Source organism: Cherax quadricarinatus, chromosome 14, assembly GCF_038502225.1.
Source record: "Cherax quadricarinatus isolate ZL_2023a chromosome 14, ASM3850222v1, whole genome shotgun sequence".
Lineage (NCBI taxonomy): Eukaryota > Metazoa > Arthropoda > Malacostraca > Decapoda > Parastacidae > Cherax > Cherax quadricarinatus.
In genome coordinates, this window is record NC_091305.1 from 19203840 (window position 1) to 19222719 (window position 18880).

At 38.9% G+C, this 18880-nt stretch overlaps 2 protein-coding genes and 1 long non-coding RNA gene across 10 annotated transcripts in view; 2 read left to right on the forward strand and 1 right to left on the reverse strand.

The window, feature by feature from the left end:
* The window catches only part of mRpL9 (mitochondrial ribosomal protein L9), a 66889-nt gene extending 62594 nt beyond the window's left edge, over nt 1-4295 (forward strand). For 6 of the 7 annotated variants that reach the window (XM_053786892.2, XM_053786883.2, XM_053786915.2 and 3 more), the window contains 2 exons: nt 332-532; nt 3018-4295. In XM_053786892.2, the coding sequence (XP_053642867.1) occupies nt 332-532; nt 3018-3215 (399 nt within the window). In that variant the 3' untranslated portion in view covers nt 3216-4295. The remainder of the gene's footprint in view (nt 1-331; nt 533-3017) is intronic. The other variant, XM_070084890.1, reaches the window with a different exon arrangement.
* Nucleotides 1-7524, reverse strand: LOC138852682 (uncharacterized). The gene is made up of 2 exons (XR_011392004.1): nt 7386-7524; nt 1-499 (listed from the first exon to the last, which is right to left on the reverse strand). It is a non-coding gene; the product is annotated as an uncharacterized lncRNA (long non-coding RNA).
* PIG-F (phosphatidylinositol glycan anchor biosynthesis class F) overlaps nt 7399-18880 on the forward strand; it is a 23022-nt gene continuing 11540 nt past the window's right edge. For both annotated transcript variants that reach the window (XM_053786945.2, XM_053786939.2), the window contains exons 1-2: nt 7399-7662; nt 9791-9882. In XM_053786945.2, coding sequence (XP_053642920.1) covers nt 7399-7662; nt 9791-9882 — 356 coding nt within the window. The remainder of the gene's footprint in view (nt 7663-9790; nt 9883-18880) is intronic.

An 18880-nucleotide genomic window follows, 5' to 3' on the forward strand; every position in this document is an offset into this window, starting at 1 on the left:
TTAAGTTGCATTTTTTTCATTTTATTGTCCAAAACTTGTTAGTGTATAAATTTTTTTTGTGGCCACTGTACACTTTCATTATTTTAAATTTTCCTGAAAATTGATCTAATAATGCAGATTTTAAAATTAATTGTACTGTTTATATTCTTGCATGTTTAAGTCCAATACAAATGTGTATTTCAACTCATGACAGCCTTATCAGTACAGTACATGTATTTTGAAGAAGGTTCTATAAATACTAAGCTCCAGAAGTACAGTAGTTGCATCTAAAAGAGCATACAAGTTATCAGTATGGGTAATGCTAACAGTATTGTGTATTGCTACTTCAAAGACAGCAGAGGAGTTGTCACAAAAAGTCCTTTCGATCAGTATGAACTTGGATCAACCGTGGCAGCTTGAACCATGGCATGTACGAGTTGCCTTCCGTAAAGCTGGGATTTATTTACCTGAGGAGGCTCTTACACTTCCCTCTCAACCAATCATTGGACCAGATCTCAACCTGCAGGGCAAAGAATTTTTAGTCAGAGTAAAGGTAAACTGCTTACTTTTGATTTACAGATAATTTGATTAACCCTTATTTTATTAATATATTATTTTTACAAAGCAGAAGTGTTATAAGAAGAGCAGAGTATATGGAGAGTAAAAGAAAGGTAAAGAGAGTGGTGAGAGAGTGCAAAAGGAGAGCAGATGATAGAGTGGGAGAGGCACTGTCAAGAAATTTTAATGAAAATAAGAAAAAATTTTGGAGTGAGTTAAACAAGTTAAGAAAGCCTAGGGAAAATATGGATTTGTCAGTTAAAAACAGAGTAGGGGAGTTAGTAGATGGGGAGATGGAGGTATTGGGTAGATGGCGAGAATATTTTGAGGAACTTTTAAATGTTAAGGAAGAAACAGAGGCAGTAATTTCATGCACTGGTCAGGGAGGTATACCATCTTTTAGGAGTGAAGAAGAGCAGAATGTAAGTGTGGGGGAGGTACGTGAGGCATTACGTAAAATGAAAGGGGGTAAAGCAGCTGGAACTGATGGGATCATGACAGAAATGTTAAAAGCAGGGGGGGATATAGTGTTGGAGTGGTTGGTACTTTTGTTTAATAAATGTATGAAAGAGGGGAAAGTACCTAGGGATTGGCGGAGAGCATGTATAGTCCCTTTATATAAAGGGAAAGGGGACAAAAGAGACTGTGAAAATTATAGAGGATTAAGCTTACTGAGTATACCAGGAAAAGTGTACGGTAGGGTTATAATTGAAAGAATTAGAGGTAAGACAGAATGTAGGATTGCGGATGAACAAGGAGGTTTCAGAGTGGGTAGGGGATGTGTAGATCAAGTGTTTACATTGAAGCATATATGTGAACAGTATTTAGATAAAGGTAGGGAAGTTTTTATTGCATTTATGGATTTAGAAAAGGCATATGATAGAGTGGATAGAGGAGCAATGTGGCAGATGTTGCAAGTATATGGAATAGGTGGTAAGTTATTAAATGCTGTAAAGAGTTTTTATGAGGATAGTGAGGCTCAGGTTAGGGTGTGTAGAAGAGAGGGAGAATACTTCCCGGTAAAAGTAGGTCTTAGACAGGGATGTGTAATGTCACCATGGTTGTTTAATATATTTATAGATGGGGTTGTAAAAGAAGTAAATGCTAGGGTGTTCGGGAGAGGGGTGGGATTAAATTATGGGGAATCAAATTCAAAATGGGAATTGACAGTTACTTTTTGCTGATGATACTGTGCTTATGGGAGATTCTAAAGAAAAATTGCAAAGGTTAGTGGATGAGTTTGGGAATGTGTGTAAAGGTAGAAAGTTGAAAGTGAACATAGAAAAAAGTAAGGTGATGAGGGTGTCAAATGATTTAGATAAAGAAAAATTGGATATCAAATTGGGGAGGAGGAGTATGGAAGAAGTGAATGTTTTCAGATACTTGGGAGTTGACGTGTCGGCGGATGGATTTATGAAGGATGAGGTTAATCATAGAATTGATGAGGGAAAAAAGGTGAGTGGTGCGTTGAGGTATATGTGGAGTCAAAAAACGTTATCTATGGAGGCAAAGAAGGGAATGTATGAAAGTATAGTAGTACCAACACTCTTATATGGGTGTGAAGCTTGGGTGGTAAATGCAGCAGCGAGGAGACGGTTGGAGGCAGTGGAGATGTCCTGTTTAAGGGCAATGTGTGGTGTAAATATTATGCAGAAAATTCGGAGTGTGGAAATTAGGAGAAGGTGTGGAGTTAATAAAAGTATTAGTCAGAGGGCAGAAGAGGGGTTGTTGAGGTGGTTTGGTCATTTAGAGAGAATGGATCAAAGTAGAATGACATGGAAAGCATATAAATCTATAGGGGAAGGAAGGCGGGGTAGGGGTTGTCCTCGAAAGGGTTGGAGAGAGGGGGTAAAGGAAGTTTTGTGGGCAAGGGGCTTGGACTTCCACCAAGCGTGTGTGAGCGTGTTAGGAGTGAATGGAGACGAATGGTACTTGGGACCTGACGATCTGTTGGAGTGTGAGCAGGGTAATATTTAGTGAAGGGATTCAGGGAAACCAGTTATTTTCATATAGTCGGACTTGAGTCCTGGAAATGGGAAGTACAATGCCTGCACTTTAAAGGAGGGGTTTGGGATATTGGCAGTTTGGAGGGATATGTTGTGTATCTTTATATGTGTATGCTTCTATACTGTTGTATTCTGAGCACCTCTGCAAAAACAGTGATAATGTGCGAGTGTGGTGAAAGTGTTGAATGATGATGAAAGTATTTTCTTTTTGGGGATTTTCTTTCTTTTTTTTTGGGTCACCCTGCCTCGGTGGGAGACGGCCGACTTGTTGAAAAAAAAAAAAAAATTATTTTTATGTGTGGATCAAGAATATGATAAGAATTTTTAATGAATATACATTATCTGTCAATCTGTTTACCTACATCTGATGTGTGTTTGCATATGTGACCTGTATTTGTTTAATACTTATGAATTATTACCTTTGTGAAATATTAAGACTAGAATCTTGTTTGCATTAAATCTTTTATCTTACAGATCAACAATAAAGAAGAAGCACCAGTGCGATGCCGCATTCATCACTTTGCCACAAATCCCCGTGAGCGGATTCCATGGGTATATCGGCACTGGGAGTTGCCAGCTGAGTCTCTCTTTCCAGAGGAAGCCCCTCTGCTTGAAGAACTTACAAAGAAATATCATCGAACCCGTTATCCAGACCAAGAAGAAGAAGTCTAGAAAATGTATTTGCTGTGTGTAATATCTTACACAGTACTGTGTATGAATCCCAACAGATATCCTCATTTTACATTTTAAATATTGGGAGTAGGTCAGGTAGTGATTTGTTTATGTATAGTACAAGGTAATATACAGCAATAAGGCTCATTGCATTGGGGTCAAATGCATTGACAGATTGTCCTGGATATTGTTCTTGGATTGTCAGACTAGTGATAAAGGCTGTTGGTTGAATAAAGTTACCTTGCCTTCACAAGTTGAGAAAATTTTTTTTTTTTACCTGTAGCATTTGGCCATTATACTTTAAGTTGACATTCTTGTCTACAATGATAAATACAACAGTGATGAAAGCAGCAGACTCAGTGAACTGGAAAGAAACATCACTTAAGAAACTTGTGTAATTTAGTGGTATTCAAATATGTTAAAGGTGTTACTCATGAATGATTGATGAAATGCATTTGATCACAGGTACAGGGATACTTAACACTGCGTACCATGTGAAAGACAACTTAATACATGAAATTAAATAATTTTCAAAACTGTTCCCAATGGAAATATATTAAAATGCTTTGGTATTAATAAATTGTGATTTGCCTCTTGTCCATCAAAAAGATATTTTGAGGACAGTAATGTACTGTTATTGAAGTATTTTGTCATCTTTTTTCCCCTCAATGGAGGTTCCTTGACTCTGGTGAGGGTCTCAGTAGTATCAGTTCCCAGTAGTACCAGTTACCAGTAACCAGTTACCAGTAGTATGACTCACTACCAACCGTCTTCATGAATCACTGACTGTTATTCATGTTGCTGCTGACCATAGCATGTTTTTTACTGGTAACTGGTACTACTGGGAACTGATACTACTGGAAACTGATACTACTGAGATGTCTATGTGACTTTTCTTTACCCAATCCATGTAATCGAACCCCCCACATGAGAAGGGGCTCTTGATGTAGGGAATTGGATCTGTGCTCCAGTTCCCTGAATTCAGCCTGAATACCTTCCTCCCCCCCCCCCTCACACATGCACTCTATAATTCTATGGGTTTAGCACTCCTCTAAGATTATAATAATAATTATCATCTTTTTAATTTTTTTATTCTCCTTGAGCACTTTCTCATGAATTTAATATCTTTGTGATAGAGTACAACACCTGACACTATTTTGCCTACATTTTTAATACATGTATTCATAATAAAGCATCTGTTCAAACCGAGTGCCTTGTTGATGGTAAAAGGCTCTTAAACCAAGAAATTGGATCTGTCTACTTTTTTTTCCCTTGAAACAAACTTGATTACCTCCCTTTTTTCTAGTACATACATTGGAACTTCTGCTTACGAGTGCCCCACCGTGGGAATTTTTCAGGATATGTGCCGTCGCTCGGTCAATGTTTTGCTCATGGATACGAGCCAAAATTCAAGTTGCGAGCTTCCCCCTCAAGGGAGGTTCCTTGATGCTGGTGAGGGGCTCTTGATCTAGGGAATTTTATCTGTGGTCCAGTTACCTAAATTAAACCTGAAAACCTTTTCCCACAGCCAGTAGTGATGAAGAGATGGCAAGAATCCTGATTATGAGTTGATTGGGGGGAAAAAAAAGTGTCGCTAGTGAGGACCAACATTACCAGCTATCTCGTGAGAATTGATAATGTAATCAAACTAAGAGCTAAATCCAAAAGGGTCTTGTAAGAATTGAGCTAATAGAGAAAAGTTATCTGAGAAAGATGAGTGATATGGATATGTTTGGAACTTAAGATGGGTTTAGCGCTTCCCCCTTGATTATAATAATAATAATTGGAACTTAAGAATGTACAGAAGCATTTGCAAGTTCAATTCCTTGAACCCCCATCCCCTACATATCGAAGTACCAAAACAGACAGCCTTATTGTGTCTGCTAGTTTTGCATGAATGTAATAATAATAAATATTGGTTAGATCTTAATGTGCTGCAACTGAGCTTTTAGTGCTTAGTTACGATTCTAATATTTCAACTGAGCTACCCCTCAAGGAAGGTTCCTTGATGTTGGTGAGGGGCTCTTGATTTAGGAAATTGGATCTGTGCTCCAGTTCCCCGAATTAAGCCTGAATGCCTTCCACATCCCCCCCAGGCGCTGTATAATCCTCCGGGTTTAGCGCTTCCCCCTTGATTATAATAATAATAATCAACTGAGCTACAGGTCACCCATATCCAGCAGAGATATAATGAATATCCTGTATCATGGCATCCTTCATTAGAGGTGTCTTGATGCTAGTGAATGGCTCTTGAGCCAAGGAATTAGAGCTGCCTTCCTTTTCCTTGGATTAGATATGATTGCTTCCCATTCCCAGGCATTTTATGACTCCTATAGGGTTAGCACTTTCCCATAGAAATTAGTGTGTTATGGATGTGCTTTAATTTTTTCTTGCAGGTGCTCACTGGATTGTGGCCTCTATGTGTCTGCAGTAAAAGAGGTTGGCTTCTCTCCCTGTTCTTGAATAGTGTTTGAGGTTTCTTTTTATTAGCAATGGACGGGTATCCCCTAAGTGTTGAGCCCTGGTGATAACCTTCACTAATTTCTTGGTGCATGATTCAGTTCATGCTTGTGTACAGAAGCATACTAAATCTAAATTTAGGATCCTGTGGTCCAAAAAATCCAGGAGTTGTTAGTTCATTTCCATGCTCGGTATAAGGATGCAGAACTCTGTTGGAGCCTAAATAAAATGAACAGGTAGATCCTGAAACAAAGGCTACTGTAGGTATCCCACTCATCAGTAAATTTTTACTATATGGGCCATATCCATTCCACAGGTATGTATTTTTTTGTTTTTGTTTTTGCTTTGCACTACCACTCACATAATGAGCTGTGGGTGCACAATGAACTAGCCACTTAGGCGACACAACTAAACTGACCACCATCCATAGCATGAGTATGAGGTGACCACCAGCCACTTCGTGGACATGGTCTGGCCACTGCCCATAGCATGAGTATGAGGTGACCACCACCCATTTCATGGACATGGTCTGGCCACTGCCCATAGCATGAATGCGAGGTTACCACCAGCACCACCCACTAAATGGACATGGTCTGGCTGCCATCTACACAATCCTGGGACAAATTTGACCTATTTTGTCCAAAATGTTGGCATAACAAGAGGCTTTCTATATAGTAGTAGTATCCAGCACTGTATGACCCTGGTGTTTTAATGCTCAGTTTTGATTATAATAATATATAGTGCCGCTCAAAGGAGGTTCCTTGACGCTGGTGAGGGGTTCATGATCTTGGGAGTTGGATCTGTACTCAGGTTCTCTGAAATGAGCCTGAATATCTTCCCCCCCCCACATGCGCTGTATAATTCTACGGGTTTAGCGCTCCCCCATAATTATAATAATATAGTATATCATGGATGTTAGCTAAGCCTGTATACCTGTATACCATCCCCCACAGGCACTATAATCCTACGGTTTAGCGCTTCCCTTGATAATAATAATAATAATAATAATAATATTATTATTATTATTATTATAGACAGAGAGGGGGGTGGCCGCCTCCCACCACAGGTTGAGTATCGGGTAACCGGTTCCCATAGGATGGGCAAGTTTATTCAGGTATACATAAATATAGTTATAATAATATCTTTATTTCTACATGTACATGGTATTCAGGCTTAGCTGACATCACTGACGTACTACTATATAAAAAGCCGCTTGTTATACAGAATATTTCGGACAAATTAGGTCAATTTTGTCTGAGGATGCGACCCACACCAGTCGACTAACACCCAGGTACCCATTTTATACTGATGGGTGAACATGGACAGCAGGTGTCTTACGGAAACACGTCCTAATGTTTTCAAGCCGTACCGGAGATTCGAACTCCGGACCTCAGTGTGTTACCGATCGAGTTACAGGACATTGATTATTATACATAGCAGCATAACCTAAAAAGTGCGTAATAAAACTTTCATACAGTAAATATCAGGTGAGCCATATTATGTAGTACAGTTTTTTTCACGATAAAATATACATGCAAGTTTTTATTTAGATTTCCTGTGACATATCCAAAAAGATTAAAATATACAATATGTTAAATTTAGCTAATAAGCCTTTTTAAACATTTATTGAATCCGATGTGATAATAATTTTAGTGATAATTAAGTAATAGAGTTTAAAGGAATATGTGAGTGATGAATATTTGATATTACCGGTGGTTGGGCCATGTTGCACTCTGATGGCACCAATCAATCTCCCATTTTACCGCGCTGTAAGCCCGTTCTGAACCTCCTTCTGGGTCTTGGCTTGCTCTTCTACCTCGTACAGTCTGGTTACAACCATGATGTGTGTCTGCATGCCCTCCAGGTGTATAGTTTGGCAGTGATAGCGGTAGAAATAGTGTTCAGTTTACTGGGAGGCGGCAGCTGCCCCGCCTCAGACGTCTTCACTGGTTCTTCCTCAAAAACCAAGACTAAAAAGTCGTCTAAGGTGGGCATTATGTAGCTTATTGTATTAATGTAACTCGTCAAGGGGGATTAGTAAGTTTATCTAGGCACAGGTACACAAGTGCAGTTACCATACATGGGTGTAAATTACCTAGGATAACAAAGTGACGCGTTGATGCTGGTGGAGGTTTCTTATAAATAAAAATATAAAGTAAAATTTTATTTCATTGCTAAAGTTACAATGTGTGTTTACATTTCATAATTTGATTGGTACAAAGAAAACCAAAATAATGCCGAGGCATTTCGGGCAGACTTGACCTAATACTTAGTCTATATAGGTAAAGAGTGGTAGAATACAGTATTCAGTATTTTATTCTATTATTAACATGAGGTGGTACAATTAATGATACAGATATACAGTTTTAAGTTTGTAATAATGGTTTAATAGTTAAGGGATAATAAAATATTTTGGAGAGTTGCTCTAAATTTGGTTAGAGTTTACCATAGTGTTGGTATGATTGTTATTGAAAGATGAGATGATTTTTGAGTATACTAGTCCTAAATTGATTTGTGGGCAGGGGACCTCGTGCTCTTTCAGGCAAATAATTATAATTATAATCATGGGGAGCGCTAAACCCGTAGGATTTTACAGCGCATGTGGGGGGATGGAAGGTATTAGGTTCAATTCAGGGAACCGGAGCACAGATCCAATTCCCTAAATCAAGAGCCCCTCACCAACGTCAAGGAACCTCCCTTGAGGGGCCTTTCAGGCAAAGAGTTCCAGATCTTCGGGCCCTTTATGTGCATTGCATTTTTGCATAGTGTGAGACGGACCCGAGGAATGTCAAAAAGTGTTTTGTACCTCGTGTTATGCCTGTGTTTTCTGTGGAAGCTGTCTAGGAGGAGTTTGAGTGGAGAGTTGATATTGAAGTTTAATGTTGTGTATATATAGTAGGCACAGTAATAAGTTTGTATATTTTGTATATTAAGTAAGTTCAAGCTTTTGAAGAGTAGTGGGATGTGTTGTCTTGATCCAAGGATTGGGAGCTACCCTTCATCTTCCTTGGATCTAAGCTGATTATCACACATTCCTCAACAGGCATATCATTTACATGTTTGCCTTTCCTTGTGAATAATTGAGTGATATATATGTATTTATAATTTAAAATAATTTCCCCCTATAATGGTTATATAATTGTTATAACCTTACTTTATTAATTAACTGTTTACTGTAATATTCCTTTTTTGCTATTGTTTAATAATATGTCTGTTGTGTATCAGAATTGACTATAAGTAAGTTTATTCAGGTATACACAAATATAGGTACATAGACTATCATACATAGCAGCATATGTGTAGAGAACCTAGGATAACCAAAATGAGTCAGAGTGACTTATTTCCATTAGGGTCCTTGTGATAAGTGTATGTAGTAGAATAGAAATGTAAAACATTATTAATATAACAGTAGTATTATAAAATTGTGTTCAATATTAACTTAAGTGAGTAAATGTAATTATATTGCACTAAGAAAAGTATTGAGCTCTCTTTTAATTGGCTCATTTCCACTGAAGTCCATAGATCCTCTCCCCAAAGTTAGATTAGGTTAGGTAAGGTTTGTCAGGAAACAGGAGAAGCGTTTTCTAACGCGGATCTTATTCAGATGATGATCTGCCGTTAGAGCTTTTGGTCATCTGACTGAGGCCTTCCGCTGGCTTACCAGTCAACCCCTTTAAAAATTATGGTCATGTAACAATTTTTTATAGGGTTATATCTCCCCAAGGATGGAACTTACAAAAGTTATCAATATTCAAAGTGTTTATTTAATGCTAAGTAAACATAGGCAGCAGGTGTAAGGAAATTTGCTCGTATATCTTACCGTGCCCTGATCATGATTCTGATTCTGGTTCTTTCGTTATGAATTGAATGTTGTACCACTTAGATGTGAATATTTTGCACATCTATTTACCTATATTGTTTTAAGTACAATTTCTGTGTTCTTGATTTTTTTTTATAATTTTATTCATGTTTCATTTTGGTTTCAGAGGCTGTACAAATGCCAGAAGCTTTTACATTTAATAATAGATATACCTTCTAAAAGCTATATTTAATATATAACTTTTAGAATGTATATATAAACTATGTTAAATATATAGTTTAAACAAATATTACAGGTTGTCCATGTGTTTTTGATTGCTGTGTGGAGCATCTGCAGTATTGTCACTACACACATTGTTACTGTTTTGTATGGTGCATATCTGATAGAGTGAGTATAAGTTCATTTTCTTGAATACTACACCTTCAATAGATTAAGGTTTTTAATCATAAAAAAAATTACGAGCATGTTGCGCAGTATAAATAATAAATAGCTATAGAGGAAAGTGATGTTTATGAAATTTGTTATACTGTATAAGCATCATTTTGGACCTAACTTCAAATATAAAATATACATTACGTATATGCTTGAGAGTAAGGAGGTAGTAGTAGTAGTAGGTGATGGCAATAAGAGAAGAGAGAAAGGGGGGTAGGAGTAGTGAATAGTATTGAAATGGCATAAAATACAGACAGGTTGTTAGGTATCTTTATTTCGAAGCGTTTCGCCTACACAGTAGGCTTCTTCAGTCGAGTACAGACAAGTTGGTAGAAGCAAAAGAGATATGAAAACGATGTAATCAGTCCATCACCCTTGAAGACGTAGTTTTGAGGTGGTCAGTCCCTCAGTTTTAAACAACATTTACTTGAAAATTTAGAAACACTCATCATAAACTATTTATTTATTTATTTATTAATTTATTTATTTATTATTATTTGGACATGATACATAGTTGTACAAAAGAAATACTACAGTGGTTGAGTGTACATGCCAAAAGCCCCTTGTATGCAGAGCATTGTGGGCAGGCTTAAAATTAACTTAAGATTAACTAAGCAATGATATATTCAGTGGTAAAATTTACAATAAACAAATTACAACATGAGGTACAAATGAGTACTTCAAATAAGAAGCTTTATAGTTGTACAAATTTGTAGTACAATTTATAATATAATCTGGTCAAATTGAATAAGATCAATGATTTGTAGTGCAGAAACAGGTCATATGGTCATTTGATGAGTTACTGTGCATTCAAGAGAATGGAGTATTCTATTAGGTAATGTAATTACAAAAAAAAAAACAGTTTGATAAGGTCGCAGGTTATACATTTATGAGATACAGTTAATCAATATTTATTTAGTTGTGGGTAAGTGGTTTTTAAGAAGAGTTTTGAATTGATAAACAGACAGTATTTCTTTTATATTCACAGGTAATGAATTCCAGATTTTTGGGCCTTTTATGTGCATTGCATTTTTACATAGTGTGAGATGGACACGAGGAACATCAAAGAGTGATCTGTGCCTTGTGTTATGGTCATGTGTTCTGTTGAGGGGAGGGTTTATATCTGAGTTAAGTGTTCTATGTAGTATGTAGTAGGTACAATAATAAGTATGGATGTTTTGTACAGTGAGTAAGTTTAGAGTTTTGAATATTGGTGGAGTATGCTGCCTGTAGTGGGAATTTATCATCATTCTGACTGCAGCCTTTTGTTGGGTAATTAATGGTCTGAGATGGTTTATTGTTCTTGATCCCCATGCACAAATTCCATAGGTGAGATAGGGGTAAATGGGGAGGGCTGACTGTGGAACATAGTACTGTACCGTATCTTCGATAGTATATAAATTATTGGAAAGAGCAGTTATGTTCCATTTGAAATAATCTGTTGCTAAATATAACTGGATAGGAAAAGTGGAAGAAAAGGTTATAGGAAAAGAGAACACTAGTTTAGCAGCAGGGTTGTTGATGAGTGGAATAATCTCCTTAGTTACTGAAGCCAAAACCTAAGGTAGCTAAGTTAGGCATATATGAGTGAGAAAGGGTCAACTTCAGAAAGACCTGCCTAGGTAAGCAAGTTTATTTAGGTACAGGTACACACAAGTACAGTTGTCATACGTGGTGTAACATGTGTGAATTACCCCTGTTTGTATGTTCTTATGAAGATGAGATCGGAGAATTGGAGGTCTTCCACAGTTTACATTTTCCTGTTACCTTCATACAGATTGCTGAAGGAAAGCATGGCAAACATATAACACTTCAAGAAGTAATAGCAAGAGCACTCACTTGAATTTTCTCTACTGCCACAGTACATGAGAAAACTTCTAAGATACTTAACCCTTAAACTGTCCAAACGTAGATCTGTGTTCACATGTGTAGCACTCCGACCTTTATTTTCTTCATTTGAAAGCATGTAAAAAAAAAACGTAGATCTACGATTGGAGCCCCCCGCACATGGATGTAGATCTACGTTTGGACAGTTTAAGGGTTAAAAAAAAGACAGATCCATCATTGCAACCATCACCACTATCAAAAATATTGTACAGAGGTCCCTTGAGTTACAATGGGCTGGAGTTAGAATAATTTTGAGTTAAGATTTGCCCTCATAAAGGAATTTAGTTTTGAGTTGCGATGAAAAATTTGAGATGCGATATGCATTTGTGATTTAATTACACCTACTTTTCTGTTACTAACCCATCATGGCCCCTAAAGTGAATAGTAAACAGGCAGTTTCTCTGAATATCGAACAAGAAATTGTGAAAAACATGATACAGTAGTTAGGATTAGTGTGTTGGTGCTTTCCACAATCTCTACTGTTATCAAGCAAAAAGACATAAAGGATATTTTAAGTGGCTCATGAATCTTAGCTAAAAAATGCAGAGAAATGATCATAGAGATGGTTAAGGTATATTTTTGTGGATCAGAGAGAAGCAGATGAAGGGAGATACAGTACCTGCAAGTTGTATCTGAGTGTGCAAGTCCAAAGTACAGTAAAAGTTGCATTTCTGGGGTATTGTAACAAATTACCATAAAACCATATATTTTGGGGTTTGAGTTGCAATAGTTTTGAGGTATGATACGTCTTCTGGAATGGATTAATATTGTAACTCAAGAGACCACTGTATGAGGCATTGCACTGCAGAAAAGATTAAGCCAAAATTTTAAACATTGAGGAAAATGCAGGCATGGGGGCAAATCAGACCTGTGGAACTCAAGTTGCCATACTGTGTTATGGGACTCTGAGCCTGACTTGCTCATGCAGAAGACAATATCTACACATTGGCACAAACAAACGAAACATTAAGGAATCAATACACTCACCAACCTGTATTTTAGCTGTGGTGGCACTTATTCTTTTTTTGCCATGCAAATGCCTTATATGCCAGATCTAAGAGTGTTAATGCCAATGCTGAGGAAAAGTTCAGGCATCTGCATCTTTCCTTGTAGTAGTAATGTAAAAGAGACAGTCAGGGAATTGAGAAATGCTGTAGTGATACTGACAAGATGTGGAAAAAGACACTTATATATGACACTTATGACAGGATGGATAATGAGAACCTTCAAAACTAGGGAGGCCAAGCCCATGATGACACTCTTCAGGTCACTTGTTCTATCTAGGCTGGAATATTGCTGCACACTAACAGCACCTTTCAAGGCAGGTGAAATTGCCGACCTAGAAAATGTACAGAGAACTTTCACGGCGCGCATAACGGAGATAAAACACCTCAATTATTGGGAGCGCTTGAGGTTCCTAAACCTGTATTCCCTGGAACGCAGGAGGGAGAGATACATGATTATATACACCTGGAAAATCCTAGAGGGACTAGTACCGAACTTGCACACGAAAATCACCCACTACGAAAGCAAAAGACTTGGCAGACGATGCACCATCCCCCCAATGAAAAGCAGGGGTGTCACTAGCACGTTAAGAGACCATACAATAAGTGTCAGGGGCCCGAGACTGTTCAACTGCCTCCCAGCACACATAAGGGGGATTACCAACAGACCCCTGGCAGTCTTCAAGCTGGCACTGGACAAGCACCTAAAGTCAGTTCCGGATCAGCCGGGCTGTGGCTCGTATGTTGGTTTGCGTGCAGCCAGCAGCAACAGCCTGGTTGATCAGGCTCTGATCCACCAGGAGGCCTGGTCTCAGACCGGGCCACGGGGGCGTTGACCCCCGGAACTCTCTCCAGGTAAACTCTCTCTCCAGGTATACAGTTCAGTTAAAGGAAACATTTCACCATGAGTGGCTTTTTCAGTCCTAATGCAGAGATTAATAAGAAAGGTGTATATATAGTGGCAGGAGCCAGGTGGAATGCCGCATGGGTAGCAGTAGTCGTGGTAGTAGTCGTAGTAATTGTGGCGAGACGGGTTGAGTTTGAGAAAGACCTGTCAACATCATGTTACAATGGTCTCCAGAATGTGTAATATGCTGTTGGATGTCCTAGCTGTAAGCGAAACAAAGCTGAAAGGGGTAGGTGAGCTTCAGTGGGGAGAAATAAATGGGATTAAGTCAGGAAGGGGTAGCAATAATGTTGATGGATCAGTTATGGAAGGAGAAGAGGGAATATAAATGTATAAATTTAAGGATTATGTGGATTAAAATAAGGGTCGGATGCAAAATGTGGTCGTAATAAGTGCCCCATGGCCTGGTGGCAAAAGCTCTTGCTTCACATGGTGAGGGTCTGGGTTCGATTCCTGGCAAAGAGATGGAAACATCGGACGTGTTTCCTTACACCAGTCATCTTTGTTCACCCATCAGTAAAATGGGTACCTGGGTGTTAGTCGACTGGTGTGGGTCACTCCTGGGACAAAACTAACCTAATTTGCCCGAAATGCTCAGCATAACAAGCAGCTTTCTATATATGCAGTAGTATGTCATTGATGTCAACTAGGCCTGTATACTTTGTACATGTAGTAAATAAAGATATTATGTTATGCACCTGGAGAGGAGAGGAGTGTAGAGGAGAGAGAGGGATTTTGGGAGATGTTAAGTGAGTGTGTAGGAACTTTTAAACCAAGTGAGAGAGTAACTGTAGTAGGGATCCTAAATGCTAAAGTAGGAGAAACATTTTGAGAGTGTGTGGTGGGTAAGTTTGGGGTGCCAGGTGTAAATGATAATAGGGGCCCTTTGATTGAACTATGTATAGAAAGGGGTTTGGTTATAGGTAATGCATATTTTAAGAAAAAGAGGATAAATAAGAATACAAGATATGATGTAGGGCAGGGCTACTCAACTGGTGGCCCTCAGACCGAATCCGATCCTTCAGAGTGTTTTAGTTGGATCGCGGGCTTCAGGAGAAAAGTTAGTTAACCCTTTCAGGGTTTCGGACATACTAGTGCGGCTTATGCACCAGGGTTTTTGACGTACTAGTATGCCTAAATTCTAGCGCCCTCAAATCTAGTGAGAGAAAGCTGGTAGGCCTACATATGAAAGAGTGGGTCTATGTGGTCAATGTGCACAGTATAAAAAAAATCCTGCAGCACACAGTGCGTAATGAGAAAAAAAAACTTTGACCGTGTTATTGGATTAAAACAGCGACTTTACACTCTATTTTCGTATGGTATTTATTGTTGTATTCTAGTTTTCCTGGTCTCATTTTATATAATGGAAGACATATCCAGAAACTGAGATGATTTTGACTGGTTTTACAATGAAAAGTACCTTGAAATTGAGCTCAAAGTAGCAGAAATGTTCGATTTTTACCAAAGTTCAAAAGTAAACAAATCATGCTAAGCGTCCAATACACGTCAACTGGTGAGTCTGATATTCTTTCACAAGTGCGCCAATATTATTTATACCATTTCTACACTAATACAGTAGTCTGCATAATAGTAAATCTTTTATTTTTTTGTGAGAATAAAAATTCAAAGTGGAAAGCAAAAGAATGTAAGAGGGGTGTGGGGACATGACTAATGAACAGAGAACTTGTTATTTTAGTGCCAGGAATGTCTTTCTTGTTCATTCTGGACCCTATTTGGAAATTGGCATCTTTTGAAATTTGTGTGAAATTGGCAAAATTGCTAAATTCTGACCACTGTATTAGATAGTTGAAATCGGTAAATGGGTGGTTTCTTGTACTCATTCGAGAGAAAAAAATGGAGTTCTAGCAAAATAGTTATGATTTTTGTCAACTAGTACACTGGAATTGGCCGAAAATAAGGCTGATGCATAAACATCATCAAGACCGCTAACTTCGCGAGAGCATACTTCCGTACGTTTTCCATCAAATTTCATACTTTTGGTGTCATTATGATCGGGAAAAAATTCTCTATCTTTTCATAAGAAATTTTTTTTTTTTTTTTTTTTTTTGAAATTTGGGGGACCCTGAGAACAAGTCTGGGAGAGGGCCTGGGGACCCTGAAAGGGTTAAATAACAGCTGTTACCACGTTCAGGATCAGGTGGTACACAAGAGCGGGATTAATACATTATTCTATCTGAATGGAATACAGTATTCTAGCACAGCTAAATAGTGATATTTTCTTCCATTCAGTGGTAATTCATATTGGTAATTGTCACTTGTGCGATGAAGTAGACCTTTTTGGCATTTTGGAAAAAGAGTTTGGCCAGATGTGGGCTGGGAAGTCTGGCAACCCTGGTGCAACTTTGCTATTATTTTACAGTCTAAATATAATTTCTAGTTTTTGGGTTTTTAATGCTCCAGATATTTATTTCCATATACCTTTACCTTTGATATACCTTTGAAGAATTTTGAGAGTACAGTGGACCCCCGGTTAATGATATTTTTTCACTCCAGAAGTATGTTCAGGTGCCAGTACTGACCGAATTTCTTCCCATAAGGAATATTGTGAAGTAGATTAGTCCATTTCAGATCCCCAAACATACACTTACAAACGCACTTACATAAATACGCTTACATAATTGGTCGCATTCGGAGGTGATCGTTATGCGGGGGTCCACTGTATATCTACTCTCTGAGCCCAGCCATGGGCCAGGCTCGTCTGGTGCTCGCCTGGTCAACCAGGCTGTTGCTGCTGGAGGTCTGCTGCCCCACATATCTATCACAGCCTGGTTGATCTGGCACCTGGTGAAGATACTTGTCTAGTTTCCTCTTGAAGTCTTCAACACTTGTTCCAGCAGTGTTTCTGATATCTTCTGGTAAGGTGTTGAGTAGTCTGGGACCCCAGATGTTGATACAGTGTTCTCTTATTGTCCCCACCGCACCCCTGCTCCTCACTGGGTTTATTTTACACTTCCTCCCATATCTCTCACTCCAGTATGTTGTTATGGCAGTGTACAGATTTGGGACCAAGCCCTCGAGTACCTTCCAGGTATATATTATCATGTACCTCTCTCTCCTCTGCTCCAATGTGTACATGTTCAAGACTTGCAGGCATTCCCAGTAGTTTAGGTGCTTTACTGGCTCAGTGTGAGCCGTAAACGATCTCTGTATTTATTCCAGCTCCGATATTTCCCCTGCCCTGAACGGGGCCGTCAGCACTGAGCAATATTCTAAGTGAGGGAGCACTAGCGATTTGAAGAGTGTCACCATCGGCATTGTTTCCCTTGTTTTGAAAGTTCTCAATAACCACCCAGTCATCTTCCTGGCTGTCGTGATCTTTGTCTTGTTATGGTCTTTAAAAGAAAGGTCCGCTGACATAATTATTCCTAGGTCTTTTACGTGTTCCTTACGTTCTATTTGGTGACCCTCTTGAGTTTTGTATATAGTGCTCCTTTTGAGTTCTTCATTCTTTCCATACCTAAGCAGCTGGAACTTATCACCATTGAATGTCATGTTGTTTTCCACTGCCCACTGGAAAACCCTATTTATGTCTTCCTGTACTTTTTCAGTGTCCTCTACCGTACTAACTTTCATGCTTATTTTAGTGTCATCTGCAAATGATGATACAAAAGTGCGCTGGGTGTTTTTGTCTATGTCTGCTATGAAGATGAGGAACAGCAGAGGTGCCAGGACAGTGCCTTGGGGCACTGAGCTTTTGACCTCGCTGATGCTGGATCTTCCCCTGTTCACTACTACTTTTTGTGTTCTGTGTGTTAGGAAACCGAAAATCCATCTGCCTACCTTCCCCGTAATGCCCATGGCCTCCATTTTGTGCGCTACCACTCCATGATCACATTTGCTAAACGCCTTTGCAAAATCTGTGTAAATCACATCTGCGTTTTGGTCATCTTCCAGTGCCTCCGCAATTCTGTCATAATGGTTCAGCAGCTGTGACAGACATGATCGTCCTGCTCTAAAACCATGCTGGTTCGGGTTATGTTGGTTGTGCTGGTACATGAAATTTGTAACCTGCTGTCTCATTACTCTTTCGAAGATTTTTATGATGTGAGAGGTTAAGGCTACTGGTCTGTAATTTTTAGCTAGTGCTCTACTGCTTCCCTTGTGCAAAGGAGCTAAGTCTGCACTAGTCATATCTTTTTAAAGGAGACATGGCATGTTCAAAAAGAAGAAAGTTTGAAGATGAAAATTGTTCCTTCAAGGAAGAATGGATATAACAGTATGCTTTCATTCTTCCCACAAGCAGTTCTAAGCCCATTTGCCTTGTATGTAGTGAAACAATTGCCTTAGTGAAGAGCAGTAATATGAAATACCATTTTTTTTTTTTTACATAATGAAACATCATGTAAAAAATGTATCTGAACTTTTGCATACATTGGTACTTGCCCAAGTGAACCTTTGCTCATAGTAGTTGAGTAGCCCTGATGTAGGGAGTAATGACGGTGGTTTGTGGGACTACGTATTGGCAGATAAAAGACTGTTGAGTAGACTTCAAGATGTATACATGTTTATAGAGGGGCCACAGATATATCAGATCACTTTTTAGTTGTAGCTACAGTGAGAGGAAAAGGTAGATGGGATGCAAGGAAAATAGAAACGGCAAATAAGAGAGAGGTGAATGTTTATAAACTAGAGGAGGAGGCAGTTAGGGTATGATATAAACAACTTTTGGAGGATTGATGGGCTAGTGAGAGTACGTATAGGCAATGGTTTCGAAGATGTATGGGGTAGGTTTAGGAATGTAGTGTTAAAGTGTTCAGCAGAAATTTGTCGTTACAAGAGAGTGGGTGCAGGAGGGAAGAACAGCAATTGGGGAAATGATGTAAAGAGAGTAATAAGGGAGAAAAAGTTAGCATATGAGAGGTTTTTATAAAGAAGTGATGCAAGGAGGGAGGAGTATATGCAGATAGAAAGAGAGGTTAAGAGAGTGGTGAGGGAGTGTAAAAAGAGAGCAAATAAGAACATAAAGAAGGAACACTGCAACAGGCCTACTGACCCATGCAGAGCAAGTCCATGTCCTCCCATCCCCCCGGATGAGCCCAATGACCCACCCAGTCTGGTCACCTCCACTCAAGGAAGGAGCATGGCACCAGACCCAGCAGCGCAAGCTAGTCATGTCCAACTCACACCCACCCAC